The sequence below is a fragment of the Pecten maximus genome, chromosome 3, assembly GCF_902652985.1.
Source record: "Pecten maximus chromosome 3, xPecMax1.1, whole genome shotgun sequence".
Classification (NCBI taxonomy): domain Eukaryota; kingdom Metazoa; phylum Mollusca; class Bivalvia; order Pectinida; family Pectinidae; genus Pecten; species Pecten maximus.
In genome coordinates, this window is record NC_047017.1 from 47,326,691 (window position 1) to 47,344,004 (window position 17,314).

At 37.6% G+C, this 17,314-nt stretch overlaps 1 protein-coding gene across 6 annotated transcripts in view; it reads left to right on the forward strand.

Annotated features, from left to right (window-relative positions):
- The window catches only part of LOC117324372 (signal-induced proliferation-associated 1-like protein 2), a 77,343-nt gene extending 62,462 nt beyond the window's left edge, over window positions 1-14,881 (forward strand). For all 6 annotated transcript variants that reach the window (XM_033880183.1, XM_033880181.1, XM_033880185.1 and 3 more), the window contains 8 exons: window positions 1,835-1,881; window positions 2,424-3,016; window positions 4,344-4,503; window positions 4,684-4,850; window positions 6,394-6,539; window positions 9,305-9,434; window positions 10,548-10,641; window positions 10,979-14,881. In XM_033880183.1, the coding sequence (XP_033736074.1) occupies window positions 1,835-1,881; window positions 2,424-3,016; window positions 4,344-4,503; window positions 4,684-4,850; window positions 6,394-6,539; window positions 9,305-9,434; window positions 10,548-10,641; window positions 10,979-11,128 (1,487 nt within the window). In that variant the 3' untranslated portion in view covers window positions 11,129-14,881. The remainder of the gene's footprint in view (window positions 1-1,834; window positions 1,882-2,423; window positions 3,017-4,343; window positions 4,504-4,683; window positions 4,851-6,393; window positions 6,540-9,304; window positions 9,435-10,547; window positions 10,642-10,978) is intronic.
- Window positions 14,882-17,314: the final 2,433 nt, after the last annotated feature.

The following is a 17,314-nucleotide window of genomic DNA, read 5'->3' on the forward strand; positions in this document are numbered from 1 at the left end:
TTTTATTTTGAATTTGCCATTTACCAATACATGCATATATAAACTTAAAATTCAATTAAATATACTGGGTAAGACCTTTGAAGTCAGTATGAAGTATTTCCTGCCCTGGACCCTCCTTCCTCCCTTATAGATGGTGTATGGTATGAATCATAATGATGCTGGGAGCACTGCCTTAGACTGAAAAGATAAGGGCTCTATTGATAAGCATGTGCCCCCATGTATGTTCATATCAATGATAGAGACCACTGATTAAGATTGAGGAATCGGGAGGGGTCCCTCCCATTACAATTATGTAGGCTATAGTCTGGCAGTCTCTTCACACGGCAAGTGCAAGTATGTGTTATTTAGAATTAAGCCAACATTAACTTGCTAAATATTTTGTAAACCAATTTTACTATCATTATACTGATATTTTGTAAGTTTCCAAGTCTAAAGTAATAACTATTCTCCATGCATGCTATTCTAAGTTGATAATGTTCTTTTGAATGATAATTTATTATGTATATGATGGAAAAGTAATGCTATACCATGAAATATGGTATACAATTTTGTACTGGAATACAACAAGTGCTTATGTGAATTATATCACAGAAAACTTTTAAGCTCTGTTTAAAAGATGTTATAGCCATGTTTATGATTATTGATACATCCTGTCCCTGAGGTGATATACTAAGCTGTGGGGTGATACAGAGGATATCCCGAGGTCTTCCTGTCATAATACCCAGCAGGATATCTGTTCAGCTGTATCAATGTTAATATTGATAGGATAGCTTTGAGCAGAAGGGAATTCTCTGGGGGTGGCCAGTGTGTAGGTCTTCAGAGTAAGGGAAGGGGCAGTAGCACAGAGGTAACACAATTGATTCCCTGATCAATGCTGAAAAGGTATGGGAGTCCCCATTAGAAAACACTGGAACTCAGTTCCCCATGTGAACAGTCACCCATGAGAAACCCTGGGCCTTAGTCCCCCATGTGAAACCCTGGGTCTCAGTCCCCCATGTGAAACACTGGCCTGGGACTCAATCCTGCTTGTGAAACCCTAGGACCCAATCCTGCCTGTAAAACCCAGGACCTCAGTCCCCCATGTGATTTTAACCCTTAATTGGCTGAAGTACCCCATGTGAAACCCAGGGCCTCAGTCCCCCTTGTGAAACCCTGGGTCTCAGTCCCCCATGTGAAACACTGGCCTGGGACTCAATCCTGCTTGTGAAACCCTAGGACCCAATCCTACCTGTAAAACCCAGGGCCTCAGTCCCCCATGTGATTTTAACCCTTAATTGGCTGAAGTACCCCATGTGAAACCCAGGGCCTCAGTCCAAATGTACAAACCTAAGCCTTGATCCTACTACACATGCTATCATACTGCATGTACATCATTATAGAGGTAGACTGGGGTGCTCATAAATTTGACATATACATCAACCACTTTAACTCCTTAATGTACAACTGTTTTCCTTACTCACATCCTCTCTCTGACTTAACAGAAAGGAGAGCAGCACAATCTCTGGGATTTAAGTTATTTCTCAGGTTCTGGCTCCTTCATGTTTGGGGTTCTATCAAAATATTGTTGGGATATGTTTTTTCCACATCTGGTTTATATTTAGGTGTGATTTAAGACTTACTTACATATATCATAATTTTTCATGTGGTGAACTGTTGTAAGTATATCTACACTGAGAGCTTTCCACTGAATGCTATAGATATTCTGTTTATGGTAAAGGGGGCCATCAACAGGAAGGATTTAGGATGGGTTTTACAACAAGGGGATTGACTTGTGTGTCCTGACACTTCCCATACCTATTTGTTTTTGTACAAACTGTTGGTCTTTGTTTCACAGGTGCTAGTGCAAAACAGTGGAATAGTGCTTCAGCCAGGCAGAACCAGGTAAGTCACTCACAGTTAATGATTATGTCAGACAAAGTTATTTATGATTTAATGTTAATCTCATTAATGAAATCTCGTTAATTTTAAGTTGTTTATGTATCATACTTCATTTCATTTCAAAGTGTTTATTCAATCAAACATTTGAATTAATTTACATACAATATTTCATAATAGAGATAGAATCTAGATATAAAAATGGATTGGTCAACAGGCTAAGCCTATACATGTCCTTTCCGTACTTTCGTTATCGTAAATATTATAAATAAAATATTATAAATAATCTTAATGAATCATACTTCATATGTAATGATAATATATATGATTGATATAATTTTTGAAAAATGCCTATACAGCATACCCAAATCAGGAGTCATTCTTTAATAGTCTGGCATGTTTACAGAATATTGAACTGGATTATATATATAGTCAATCTTAATCAATCATAAAGTCAATCATAAATATTTAAGTAAAAATAGGTCTTGTTTTGAAACAAATATTAGGAGCTCAGACATGTTACTTGATATTTGCTTTGTCACATGTAGGGTTTGTCACGGAGATGGAATGAATCAAACTCTAGCGGGGACTCCAGTAACTACGGAGGCAGTTATATACACTTATCGGATAGTTCTCCCAGTGTGACCTCAGGACCAACTTCATCACAAGGTCAAGGGCAGAGCAACGCCACCTATCAGCTGCCGAAAAAGTCTTCTCTCCCATCAGACATTGATGCTGCAGTAGCAGCAGTAAAACATGGCAACTTCTCACTTGAGTTGCTGAAACAGTCACAAAACACAAAGTTCTTATTGAGTCAAGGTCAAGCAGTGGTCAGTCAGTCAGACCGCAGTACCGGTAATTCTCAGAGCTCCAGTGTCAATCTTAGTGACACATCCTTCTCCAGTGGGTCAAGTCACAACTCGGCCAACGCTCTACTTAACACCCGGGGCCAAACTCAAGGTCAAACTGACCATCCAGCTGCAGGGTACAAGACTTCATTAGAGGACACCAGTAGGAAAAGGGCAGACTCTGCCTCGGCCAATAGTAAAGGGCGACCAGTCGGGTTATTACAGGGTCGTCACCAGTTACAGTCCTCCTCGCCACTCAGTAGTGAGAACAGTAGTCCCCGATCATCCCACAAGTAAGTACAGACCCCCACTCTACCATAATAGTCTCCGATCATCTCACAAGTAAGTACGGACCCCCACTCTACCATAATAGTCCCCAATCATCTCACAAGTAAGTACAGACCCCCACTCTACCATAATAGTCCCCGATTATCCCCACAAGTAAGTACAGACCCCCACTCTACCATAATAGTCCCTGATTATCCCACAAGTAAGTACAGACCCCCACTCTACCATAATAGTCCCCTATCATCTCACAAGTAAGTACAGACCCCCACTCTACCATAATAGTCCCCGATTATCCCACAAGTAAGTACAGACCCCCACTCTACCATAATAGTCCCCGATCATCCCACAAGTAAGTACCGACCCCCACTACCATAATAGTCCCTGATCATCCCACAAGTAAGTACAGACCCCCACTCTACCATAATAGTCCCTGATCATCTCACAAGTAAGTACAGACCCCCACTCTACCATAATAGTCCCCAATCATCCCACAAGTGAGTACAGACCCCCACTCTACCATAATAGTCCCCAATCATCTCACAAGTGAGTACAGACCCCCACTCTACCATAATAGTCCCCAATCATCTCACAAGTAAGTACAGACCCCCACTCTACCATAATAGTCCCCGATTATCCCACAAGTAAGTACAGACCCCCACTCTACCATAATAGTCCCCGATCATCCCACAAGTGAGTACAGACCCCCACTCTACCCTAATAGTTCCCGATCATCCCACAAGTAAGTACCGACCCCCACTCTACCATAATAGTCCCTGATCATCCCACAAGTAAGTACAGACCCCCACTCTACCATAATAGTCCCCGATTATCCCACAAGTAAGTACAGACCCCCACTCTACCATAATAGTCCCCGATCATCCCACAAGTGAGTACAGACCCCCACTCTACCCTAATAGTTCCCGATCATCCCACAAGTAAGTACCGACCCCCACTCTACCATAATAGTCCCTGATCATCCCACAAGTAAGTACAGACCCCCACTCTACTCCAAAGTCCCCAATCATCTCACAAGTAAGTACTGACCCCTTAATTTCATTACTCCATGATAATGTTAATTAACTAGAATATAATAACCTTACTGCTTCAAATGTATACATTTCTCCAGTAATCTTGATTTAATGTTTTTTGTGCTGATACCATTCTGCTCAATTATTGTTTGAGCTAATTACACTCTCTATACATTTTTTATGGCAAGTTTGCCAGTTGCTAAAATTTGATAATACAAAAATATGTATGTTTAAAAATTAATATTTTTTTGGAGGAACCAAAAAGAATGATATTTTCTTAATTAAACTTTTGTTTCTGTCACAGAAATCTCTCAGGAATGTCTTCAGAAGAATCTCTAAACACACGTCTACGACCAGGTGTGACTACCAAAATGACACGAGCACAGGCAACGAATAATCTTGAGGAGGAACTCATGAGACTCATTGACCCTGATGTCACTAATACTGAGTTACGAGGTGTCATGGTGAGTTTCTGACATATTTATGATTTGGAGCATGAAGAATGCATCAGGGTTTCTAAAATATTTTACTTGCAATCACATTTTGATTAAATTGCATAATAATTAGACAATATTTGTGAAACAACTTTTGTAGTGTATAGGCCTAGTGCTTAGAAATATTCTTATCAACATCTTTTTTTGTAGTTGAATGCAGGTGTTAAGCCAAAGACTGCCAAACTAAAACGAACCATGTCTGAGGAAAGTTTACACAGCCTCAAGGGTGCCACCCTGTCCAGCTCCCTAGATAACAATCTGGCCGACGTCATCTTCTCTTCCACAACACCCTCCTACAAACAGGACAAAGCCCGCAGGTACATCACTCACCAAAACTGTGTCTTTGTGTAATTCTTCATAGACCTATCTTATGTCTGTGGATTAAGGTTTAAATTATGCACTCAGAGAATGGAGTCTGTAACCTAAGTCATACCCTCAGGAGTTGGAATTGTAGTACAGTCAAACTTCGATGTTTCGAAGTTCAAGGGACTAACAGAAAAACTTCGAAACAGCGGGACTTCGAATTATTCATGGTTGACAATAATATCGATGTTTTCTTGATAATGACCATATCTGTTAACATTATATGTCCTCGGTGTCTTCATGTTGATCGTCGCCTGTCAGGCTCACATCGAAAAGTTTAGTTAATTTACCTCAAACCCAACAAAATAAAATACTTTTCATCAATTATTACCTTAGCATTTTTTAATTAAACAAACTATGTATATGTTACAAAGCACTAATATCCCGGCTTATAGATAAAACAAAAGTACAATGCACACTTACATTAATGTTTTTCTGCTGAAGGCACATGTGTTTACGTTATGTGCATATAAAATACGGAATGCCGATCAGTTGGAGAATGCATGCTTGAATGACAAATAACTGATTGACATGGATATTTATGTATAAGTTTTAAACGTGACACTTTGAATATGAGTGAAGACATCGCTAATTGTTTGTGTTTAAAATTGATCCGCTTTTGTTTTACTGTTCCGTAAAATTTACTCACCAACGGCTGATTTCAATGGCGACTGAGATCATCAAAGACGACTACCGGAATGGTTTACCGGAGTGATTAAATGCCATGGCTTCTAAATATACCATTTATCTATCAATTTAGTCTGATTATTAATTAACCCCATGATCGGGAGGGACAACAGCACGCTATCGTTATCCCTATTGTCAGTCAGGGCATTTTTGGGAGGGGTGTGAACTCTTGCCGCGGGGGTCATGACAAACACCTGTCCAGTGGTCAGTACAGGTAAACTTTTTGTTCGAATCATGAGATGTCAATTACCTATGACATCATAGCTAACGGGCCATGAAAAAGTTTGATACATCGAAAACTTTGATTTATAAAAAAATTGAATCATACATAGGTTCGTTAGTAGCGTTATATAGTGAGGAAATTCTGGACCAAGCAAAAAGTTTGATACAGGGAGAAATTTGAATCAATGAAGTTTGAATCATCGAGGTTTGACTGTATAAGTCATTCACTAAGAATGGGTCAACCTTGAGTCTTAAGGTCTATTCAAACATTCAGGAATTGAAACTGTAGTATAAGTCATACACTCAGAATGGGTAAACCTGGAGTCTTAATGTCTAAATCATACACCCATGGTTTGGAGCTGTAGTATTAGTCATACACTCAGAATGGGTTAACCTGGAGTCTTAAGGTTTATTCAAACATCCAGGAATTGAAACTGTAGTATAAGTCATACACTCAAAAGGGATAGACCTGGAGTCTTGTTCATTGTTCTCACCATACCCCACCAAGTTAATTACCATCCTGCACTACCATATTTTCATTTTTTGGTCCAAGATTGTTTGTAACAATGTATTACTTTGTCTATACAGGCTGTCACCAGGTACAAGTACTATGATGGACAGTCTGACTAAAACTGCTGTCAAACCTGGTACTAATGTCCCCCTGCCCGAGTCTACGGCGGGTCTGGAGTGGTCAAGCCTAGTCAATGTTGCCACAAAAGCCATAGAGGGAACAGGTCAGTAAGATATTGAACTTTCATTAATATGAACAAAATTAGGGAAAATTCTGGAAATAGAATAAGTAGTTACTTGTGTTACTGAACTGAAAATACAACTTCACTGATGTATTTTAAACATTAATCAAAAATTAAACATGAATCAGACACGAACTAGGACAATCAAAAAAATCATTTTGGAAATCATTTATTTAACAAGTGATTAGAATTTGCAAAGACAGTGTATTGAAAGTTATCACACTGCATCCGCAGCAAACAGAAATCGTTAGTGATGTTAGCAAGATTGTGTATAGCAGCCCAGTCCATTTGGTTTGGCACTGATGGAAAGATCTTAATTTTGTGCAGTGAATCTCATTTGTCTCTCTTAACTTAATTAAACAGATTTGAAGTGAATAATTTGCTTCAAGCCACATCACCAAAAAAACAAAAAAACAAGAATGAGAAGGGATGTAGAATTGGATTCATTAATAGTGATTAACTAAATGTCAGAGCAGTTTTGCGTCTAGTATTGATCAGGCTTTGCTCCATTACATCAATATCAGAATCAATGTGAAGGTTCTGTGGAAAATATCAACTTGTGTGCTTGGTACAACAGGGATTGCTTAACATGTTACAGAAATTTCTAGGGGGGGGGGGGGGGGGGGGGGGGGGAGGAAAATATGAAAATAATCATGAATAAAATCTTTGGCTGTTGAAATTAAATTCAAATTTAGCATGTATTTTGGATTTAATCACATCAATGGAGTGAAGCTTTTTTCCACTGTACAAATTGCGCAATAAAATCAGTATCTCACAATCCAGCCAGCAGAAGTTGCTCTTTCTAGTTTGGTTCTGTGTTGCTATATTAAGAAGTCTGTCATTTCAGACATATTGATCTAAAATTACTGATCCATTTATGATAATCCAATGTTGAAATTCCTGAAATTTCCTCGCACAATATTGATGGTGTTTCAGGGATGGGTTGTTCACTATCTATTAAAACACTGGCTACAGTAAAAATCAATATACCAACTGCAAGGGAGGTTTGTGTGTCACCTGTCAGCATCACAGCTGGTACCTGAACATGTCTTCTCAGAGCATTAGGGAGTTAGACACAGGACTAGATACAGGAGTACCGTGTGGTAATGGCTGAGAAATAGCATCAGTTTTTAGGGAGATAGACACAGATTGGATACATATATAGTAGCTGGGAGTTATTGTCAGTCCTTAGGGAGCTAGACGCAGATTGGATACATATATAGTAGCTGGGAGTTATTGTCAGTCCTTAGGGAGCTAGACACAGATTGGATACATATATAGTAGCTGGGAGTTAGCGTCGGTCCCTAGGGAGCTAGACACAGGACTAGATACAAGAGTGGTTGGGAGTTAGCGTCGGTCCCTAGGGAGTTAGACACAGGACTAGATACAGGAGTACCGTGTGGTAATGGCTGAGAAATAGCATCAGTTTTTAGGGAGATAGACACAGATTGGATACATATATAGTAGCTGGGAGTTATTGTCAGTCCTTAGGGAGCTAGACACAGATTGGATACATATATAGTAGCTGGGAGTTAGCATCGGTCCCTAGGGAGCTAGTCACAGGACTAGATACAAGAGTGGTTGGGAGTTAGCGTCGGTCCTTAGGGAGCTAGTCACAGATTGGATACATATATAGTAGCTGGGAGTTAGCGTCGGTCCTTAGGGAGCTAGACACAGATTGGATACACATATAGTAGCTGGGAGTTAGCGTCGGTCCTTAGGGAGCTAGACACAGATTGGATACACATATAGTGGCTGGGAGTTAGTGTTGATCCTTAGGGAGCTAGACAGATTGGATACACATATAGTGGCTGGGAGTTATTGTCAGTCCTTAGGGAGCTAGACAGATTGAATACATATATAGTAGCTGGGAGTTAGTGTTGATCCTTAGGGAGCTAGACAGATTGGATACACATATAGTAGCTGGGAGTTATTGTCAGTCCTTAGGGAGCTAGACACAGATTGGATACGTATATAGTGGCTGGGAGTTAGCGTCGGTCCTTAGGGAGCTAGTCACAGGACTGGATACATATATAGTAGCTTGGAGTTAGCGTCGGTCCTTAGGGAGCTAGACACAGATTGGATACACATATAGTAGCTGGGAGTTAGCGTCAGTCCTTAGGGAGCTAGACACAGATTGGATACATATATAGTAGCTGGGAGTTAGCGTCGGTCCTTAGGGAGCTAGACACAGATTGGATATGTATATATAGGGTGACAAGGATTTTACATCAGTCCCTAGAGGGTTGGACACATTAGATATATATTTTAGTGGGTGGGAGTTAGCATCAGTCCCTAGGGAGCTAGACAGGAATAAGGTACATGCATGTACTTGGATTTATAGTGACTTGTTTCTGTGGACATGGTATTATATACACATAGTGATTAGGAGATATGATTAGGCAAGGTAAGGATGTACAAATATTATGTATGTATAATCTAATATTGCTCCTAATGTTTTGATTCTAGAGAAGACTTCACCTCCTTGATATATATATGCTGAACTTACTTAGCTGGTGTTTAATTCTACTTATCACTTTTGATGGTGATGGTTATTTATGTCTATATTGAAGCAGTGACAGAGCTGGAGTAATGGGTTCTTTTGGTTTATATATCCATCCTGACACTTAATCCCGCTATGTTAATTATAATGATAGAAACTTGGTCTTAAAACACTACCACTAGAAACTGGAAACCACTCCATCCAGATCAGACAGATCTTCTCAATATTTGTTATCTTGTTGTAGGCACAGAAGGGAAAGGTGCGAAAGCCAAGGCACCACCTGCTGTGGATGTCAAGGAGGAAATGACTGTGAAGGAACCAGCAAAGAAATCTGTCCTCACTTCTACCAACTGTCCAACCAACTACAGCTCCAAGTAAGTACTAATTACTGTCCGACCAACTACAGCTCCAAGTAAGTACTATTTACTGTCCGACCAACTACAGCTCCAAGTAAGTACTATTTACTGTCCGACCAACTACAGCTCCAAGTAAGTACTATTTACTGTCCAACCAACTACAGCTCCTAGTAAGTACTATTTACTGTCCGACCAACTACAGCTCCTAGTAAGTACTATTTACTCTCCAACCAACTACAGCTCCAAGTAAGTACTAATTACTGTCCGACCAACTACAGCTCCAAGTAAGTACTAATTACTGTCCGACCAACTACAGCTCCAAGTAAGTAATATTTACTCTCCAACCAACTACAGCTCCAAGTAAGTACTATTTACTCTCCAACCAACTACAGCTCCAAGTAAGTACTAATTACTGTCCGACCAACTACAGCTCCAAGTAAGTACTATTTACTGCCCAACCAACTACAGCTCTAAGTAAGTACTATTTACTGTCCGACCAACTACAGCTCCAAGTAAGTACTATTTACTGTCCAACCAACTACAGCTCCAAGTAAGTACTAATTACTGTCCAACCAACTACAGCTCCAAGTAAGTACTATTTACTGTCCGACCAACTACAGCTCTAAGTAAGTACTATTTACTGTCCAACCAACTACAGCTCCAAGTAAGTACTATTTACTGTCCGACCAACTACAGCTCCAAGTAAGTACTATTTACTGTCCGACCAACTACAGCTCCAAGTAAGTACTATTTACTGTCCAACCAACTACAGCTCCAAGTAAGTACCAACACAGTCCCAGCATTATAAACTAATATCAAAATCATTGAAGAATTAGTTTCTGTTCCAAGGTAAGTATTTTCATGCCACATCTGTGATATGAGGGTAGGTTTGAGTCCAAGGGAGGGCAGATGTTTGTGTCAGTAATAAAGAAAATGCATATTAAAATTTTCATTGAATGTATGTTATGAAACTTAGTGTAACTTGACTTCATTTATTGAAAACTTTGTTAATACATAATTCTGAACTACATTAGAATGAACCAGTGCTACAGTTGGGTTTGTAATGTACTGCAATAGAATGTCCAGGAAGTAAAGATCACGTGCTATAAACCCTAATTTATCGTGTTACAGCACCCCAGTCTGGAGACCTGTGGTACCCAACCCACAGCAGCGAATCACAGAGCTAGAGAACAAGGTAGCACAGCTGGAACATGACCTTAACAAGGTGAGTGTCATGGAGACTATCGTTTACAGCCACTACCAATTTACCTGATCACAATGAGTGAACACTGCCATTATGCTAATACATACATATTCAAAAGACATAACTTTAATCGTAGGACAATTTTGATTCTAAAATTTTTTTTTACCGCAGCCTCCCAAAACACCCATGCTCACCACACACATGTATCTCTCACCCAGGGGAGGCTATCTTTAAATGACAGCTGTTAAAAGGAATTAGATGGTGCAAACCTAACAGTTTAACATGTTTCATTGGCCAAATACTGTACTGTTATCACAAGCCTCTGTATGTAAAAATGTTGATGTTTTGATTGTTTTAGGAGAAGCAGGAGAATGCAGCTTTAGAAGCAGAAGTACAAGAACTCAAACATGAAAATGTCCGACTACAGGAGGAGTCGCAGACTGCTGCCGCTCAGTTACGCAAGTTTACGGAGTGGTTTTTCAACACCATCGACAGACAGAACCCTTAAACATAGCATATCAGACTAAGCAAGTCAGGAAATGTAGACCAAACTCGAGACAGATAATGGAGGGACATACCAAACTCCAGACAGGAAAGGGAAGGGCAAACCAAATTTGAGGCAGAAATAGGAAGGGCAAGCTAAACTTGAGGTTGAGGCAGAAAATGGAAGGACAAACCAAACTCGAGGCAGAAAATGGAAGGGAAATCCAAACTCAAGGCAGAAAATACAGGAACATGATCGAAGATGAAAATAATATCTGGACTATTAAACTCAAGAAAAGCAGACTATACAGTCATAATGTCATAAGTGTGTAATAAGTGAGATGATTTGGATTTGTTGTAAGTTCTTACATATGACGTAAGCTAACTGGAATGTAGTTGATCTGGAGGCATTCAATTGTCACTTAAAATATTGATTCTCAGTGTTTTGAGATGAAATATTAAATGTGGAAGAGAATTTCATGTGAACCGGTGTATGATGACTATACTGAAGTTTATCTCATAGTTTCATGTGGTAAAATAAAATGGCAGCATTAATATTGATATCCAGTCAAAGTAATATAGATTTCGCGTTGTGATTTTGATGGAAGGGAGACAACTCTTTTAAGAACGTAGAGTAGAATAATCAGTCTATTTTGGCAGGTGATCATATTTTCTAGATTAATACTTATATCGTGGAAGGAAATTTTCAAAATTTATCACTTAGATAATGTAGATGACCCAATCACTTTCGTGGATGTATACAGACTTAATCACAGGGATTGGATTTGGAGTAAGTAACCATTCCTAGATCTTTATTCAGGTGTGTCTTGAGAAGATCGTAGTAAGGCAGTGATTGAATCTCTTTTTGAACTAAGGGTTTCTCTCTCTTTCTCAGTAATAACAGTGCCATAATTTGGTCTGACAAGTATAAAAATGCCACAAAATTTATTCCACTTGTAAAATAACTTTCTTGAAAACAAAAAACCAATATTTGAAAATATCATGAAATAAAAAATTTTTTTCTTGTTCATACTTTGATTGCACTTACTTCAAGAACATTTTATGAATAAGTCATAGGCATGAATGAAAATGGAAAATTAGCAATATTCTTATATCAAGATTATTTCATTGATAAAGATATGTTCTTGAATCATGATGAAAATAACAACTTATGTTATTTCACTGATTTGAGACAAATTGAACCTTGATTAAGAATTTAAAATTTGAATTGTAAGAATAATATTTATAATGGGTATAATTGGCCACATGTTTTAGACTATATACTATAACTGTTATCTACAATTATTTTTGTACCTAAAGTTGTTGTATAATAATATCTATATTCATGTCAAATATATTTACTGCTATGCCAGTTATTGATAAAAAAAATGTACTTAAAACCATCACATTACATACTTAAATCTGAAAACTATAAATATATCCAGTATATGCCATATCAACTCCTGTAGTCTTGTAGACTATGGTTAATTGAATCTGATGATGATCGAACATAATCAAGACTTAAACTGCTAAAGTTTGAAAGAATGTAACAGTGCAATTATTTTATTGTCAAAAACTCAATGTGCCACTTAACTTTCACTTTCTTTAGAGTTCTGCTGAAACACATTACCTTTATATTATATACCTTTATATCATACATGTATCTGAAAAAATCTAGGTCGTTATCATAAGATATCAAAAGTCGGTACACTTCGGACAAAATATTTTTCTGAGAAAATATTTGAGCATGACATGGTAAATATTATTGGAATAAATAATAAGGAATTATTTGAATGTAGATTCACTGCATGTATGATGATTAACTGGTGAGTATATTTAAATTTCATTGAAGAACTGTCATGTGGTATATATCGAGCAATAAGTCCATGCCTGGTAATAAGCCCAACCCAGTCTGACCCAGTTCACTAGAAATGCTAACAATTGCAATTTCACTGCCCAATGATAAGCCCACTTTGAGTCTAGAATTAGGTGTTGGCCCCCAGGGATTAGGTGTTGACCCCCAGGGATTAGGTGTTGACCCCCAGGGATTATTGCAGGATAATAGAATGGTAATAGAATTATTGTAATGTATTGAAATGTATTTGTAAATGTCAGTAAAATGAACGGTGACATGTAAAACTTAATAAAAACTAGTTATGTTTGCTTATTTCCCAACATAGAGAAAAGCCCAGATTTTTGCCAAAAAACAGTCTACAGTGTGGCATTATCGTTCTACTCGTCAAACACCAGTCACCTTGACCTCATTTATTTATGTTTTATTATGCAAGTTTTTAAGTATTTCTCTAGGTGCAATGTTTAATTACAAAGTCCCAACTATAGATAGTGAATGCTGTGCTGTCTAATCCACCTTGTGTTACCTGAGGGTATCTCCTTTAACATGTATATGCTGCACGACCACCAATTCTGATTTAACCATGACATTTTCCTGATCACAAATGGATGCTTTAAGGGTCACTTCTGTATTGTCAAACCATTTTATAATGACTTTTTCTGGCATCATTTCAAATTCAGTTGATGGCTGGTATTTATTTTATAGAAATTGGTCGATGAAATTATTAGAAAGGGAAGTCGGGTTTACATGTGAATGTACATACATATTTGCATTGGGTTTTATTTTTCACAATACTCTAGGATAGAAAAATCACAAAAAATAAAATACACGACACGACAAAGGGTCCAATACTGGTATATCTTTTTCTCAACACTTGTCAACAATAGTTATACAAAATATATGTATGTACCTATATGTTAATGCATATACATTTTCTTTTTTTAATTGGTAATGTCATTAATTACCAGCAAGACAATACAAAATTTTCTTACCTTATATGGTCAGTGATGTTTGTATTGGAATCCTTTTGTCATTTAATTTGTAAATAGTCTTGTATTATAATGATTATTATGTATTTTATATTTTGTAAATTGTACAAACATGTTTTTAAAATACTCATATTATTCTTCTGATTGATTTCTGACAAATGATTAGGAGCAATTGTTTTTTTCCTGAATGTGTCAGGATTTATGAATGAGCAAGTCCACATCTCATTCCATTACTCTTAGTTTGTTGTAATTAACAAGCAGATAATTTAAATATCAATGATTATACCTACAATTCGACTGAAATAATGGTAAAATTTCTTACCCAATTATAGTTAACTATTTATATACAATTAATGTATGTATATTTTCTGAGATTGTTTAAAGTTTAGGGGCACTCTTGTCGGGTCAGGCTTCCTTCGTCAACCTTTTTAGTCCCGCCATCTATAGTAATACATAATGGTTAGAAACAGTTAAGAATTAAACTGAACTTATTTTCTTTACAACTAGCAAGAGGTGTGATTTAGCAAGATTTCACTGAACAGCATATCTTTACTCCCGTCACTTTGAGATTGCTACATTGTAAAATGATGTAGATAGCATTATCTTAAGGCCAAGCCTGCATGCAGCATTTACTCACATTCATATATATACATATCTCTTTACTTCTGACCTCATTGACATTGTATAAGACATTGTGTACATATGTCTAGGGCTAACCAATGATGTAGTTAGAAATCTCAACACTTGCATTTGAACATAGCATTAATTTATTGTAAAGACAATATAATAAACATTCTCATATACCATTTTATTTATTGTATAGAAATCTTGTATCATTATCCATTTTCTTGTACATAATTCTGTATGAAAGAGTATAGTCCTATATATAATATAGACATATGAAAGCAAGTGATCAATAAAAAATATCAAGAAATAATAACATGTGCAAGTTGTTATTCTACAGTAAGAACTCATGGTTAAAACTTAACTACCTTAATCTTGCAAAAAATGCAATGAAAAAAAAAAACGTAATTTACATGTCGGGTCATATGCTGTGGAGCTATATTTCAAGAATTTCATTGGTTAAAAGATCGATGATGGTGTCTAATTGTGTATAATAGGTAATACACACAAATTTTAATCCATGCCTGACAAAGCCTAAAGATTTCATTCAAAAGAAAGGATTTTACATGGATATGACCTTGAAGTGAAGGTAATGATGATGCAAGCGCACCAAAGTTTCAATATTTCTCTGGAAAAAATCACATTTACTTGCCTGGAGTTCAATTCATGGTGACCATAAAGTACATTAGGTGATGATCACAACCATGATCTCGGTGACCATAAAGTACATTAGGTGATGATCACAACCATGATCTCGGTGACCATAAAGTACATTAGGTGATGATCACAACCATGATCTCGGTGACCATAAAGTACATTAGGTGATGATCACAACCATGATCTCGGTGACCATAAAGTACATTAGGTGATGATCACAACCATGATCTCGGTGACCATAAAGTACATTAGGTGATGATCACAACGATGATCTCGGTGACCATAAAGTACATTAGGTGATGATCACAACCATGATCTCAGTGACCATAAAGTACATTAGGTGATGATCACAACCATGATCTTGAATGAATTTACATTTCAGTCTTCTGGGATTCAAACTGGTTCTGGTTACTGTTACTATAAATACATTTTGGTTGTCGTCTAACTTCGTTAATTATTGTATAGGTCTGTTACTTCAAACTCTTACAACTTGTATCTATTGTTGTATTTGGCAGTGTTTTCCTGAGCAACATTGTGATTAGATTTTTACCATCTTTTGTTGCGAGTTGGAAGTGGGAGAGAATTCATTTCACTCAAAGATGCCTTGATACTGACTACTGTTGGTTATTTACAGAGCAGCAATATATGTATGGATTGTGTTACTACAATTCAATGTAATTTTGGTGTCATTGCTCAATATTCGGAATTAATTCACACATCTGTATATTTTCCTCAGCAACAACCACTACCTCTTGCACTTTCATCATCAATTTAAAACTGCATTTAAATCTTATAGGTAACAAAAACATGGCCACTTACATCAAAAGAATTTTGTTGTCATTTCTTTGCAGAATTAATCATTATGAAACTCGAAACATGCTCATCATCATCTTTTAAACAGTTTATATGTCTATCTTTTTAAGTTAACCTCTTAAAAGAAAACCAGGGTACAGTTTATTTGATACCAATCCGAATTCACTTGATAAAGTTCTGTCGAGGAACTGGACTGGGTCGATCATCGCGGCCAGGTAGCTCAATTGTTAGAGCATTCTGCTAGTGTTGAGAGGTCCCGGGTTCAAACCCCGGTCTGGCTGTGCATTTTTCCATTCCTCTTATATTTTGTGCCTGTGACCAAACCTTGTTTCAAGTGAGGTTATTACTTGACAAAGAGATATGCAAACCTGGGCAGTGAGTTGTTAGGTCTTTGAGATTGAAGACCTCAAGGGAGGGAAGAGTGTGGCGGAATTGGACTTGGACAATCATCAGATACCAGGTAGCTCAATCGGTAGAGCATCCAGCTAGTGTGCGGAGGTCCCGGGTTCCATCTCCCGTCTGCCCGTGCATTTTCCCACTCCCCTTACAGTTCCCTGGTCACAAAATGGCACCAGTATCCGCCTTTATACACTTTTCTTCAAGATTGCTAAAACTTTGATCATGGAGGCTGTGTCACTTGATCAACTATTCCAATTCCATATGAATTTGTCAAAATGAATGTACATTCTCCAATTTAAGATCACATAGTAGTCATCTGTACTAATCTAGAACAGTTAAACTGATTTTGACTTGTTGTGGCATGAAATTTCATGAAAATTTAATGAAATATGAGGATCTGAGTAGTTGAAATATTGGTGAGGTATGTTGCCCTTAATGATCTGCAGACAGTTTATGAATTTATCATAGTCACGTGACTCCGATGTTCGTAAACATTGTGGTGACACGTACGGGTGTCCGGTGTCAAAAGGTATCCGGATACTTTTTATTCCTGCATAAAATGTACCCCCCCCCCCCCCCCCCCCCCCCTTGTATAAAAAGTACCCCCCCTACAAATTTTTTTTTAATTTTGACTTTATCAATCTGAAATTGTGAAGATATGATAAGAGGACCCAGGGGATGTCATTTTTCAATGTTTCTCACCCTATCTCACCAAATCCCCACCCCAGGGCCAAATAAATGAAAATTATTTTTTTTTGCTCAAACTTCCAAATATGACTTGGAATCAACATTGGAAACCTTCATATGCATAGAAAAAACATCTCGCAACTTCCACACCCCCCGGATACTTTTTATTCCCCTACATAAAATGTACCCC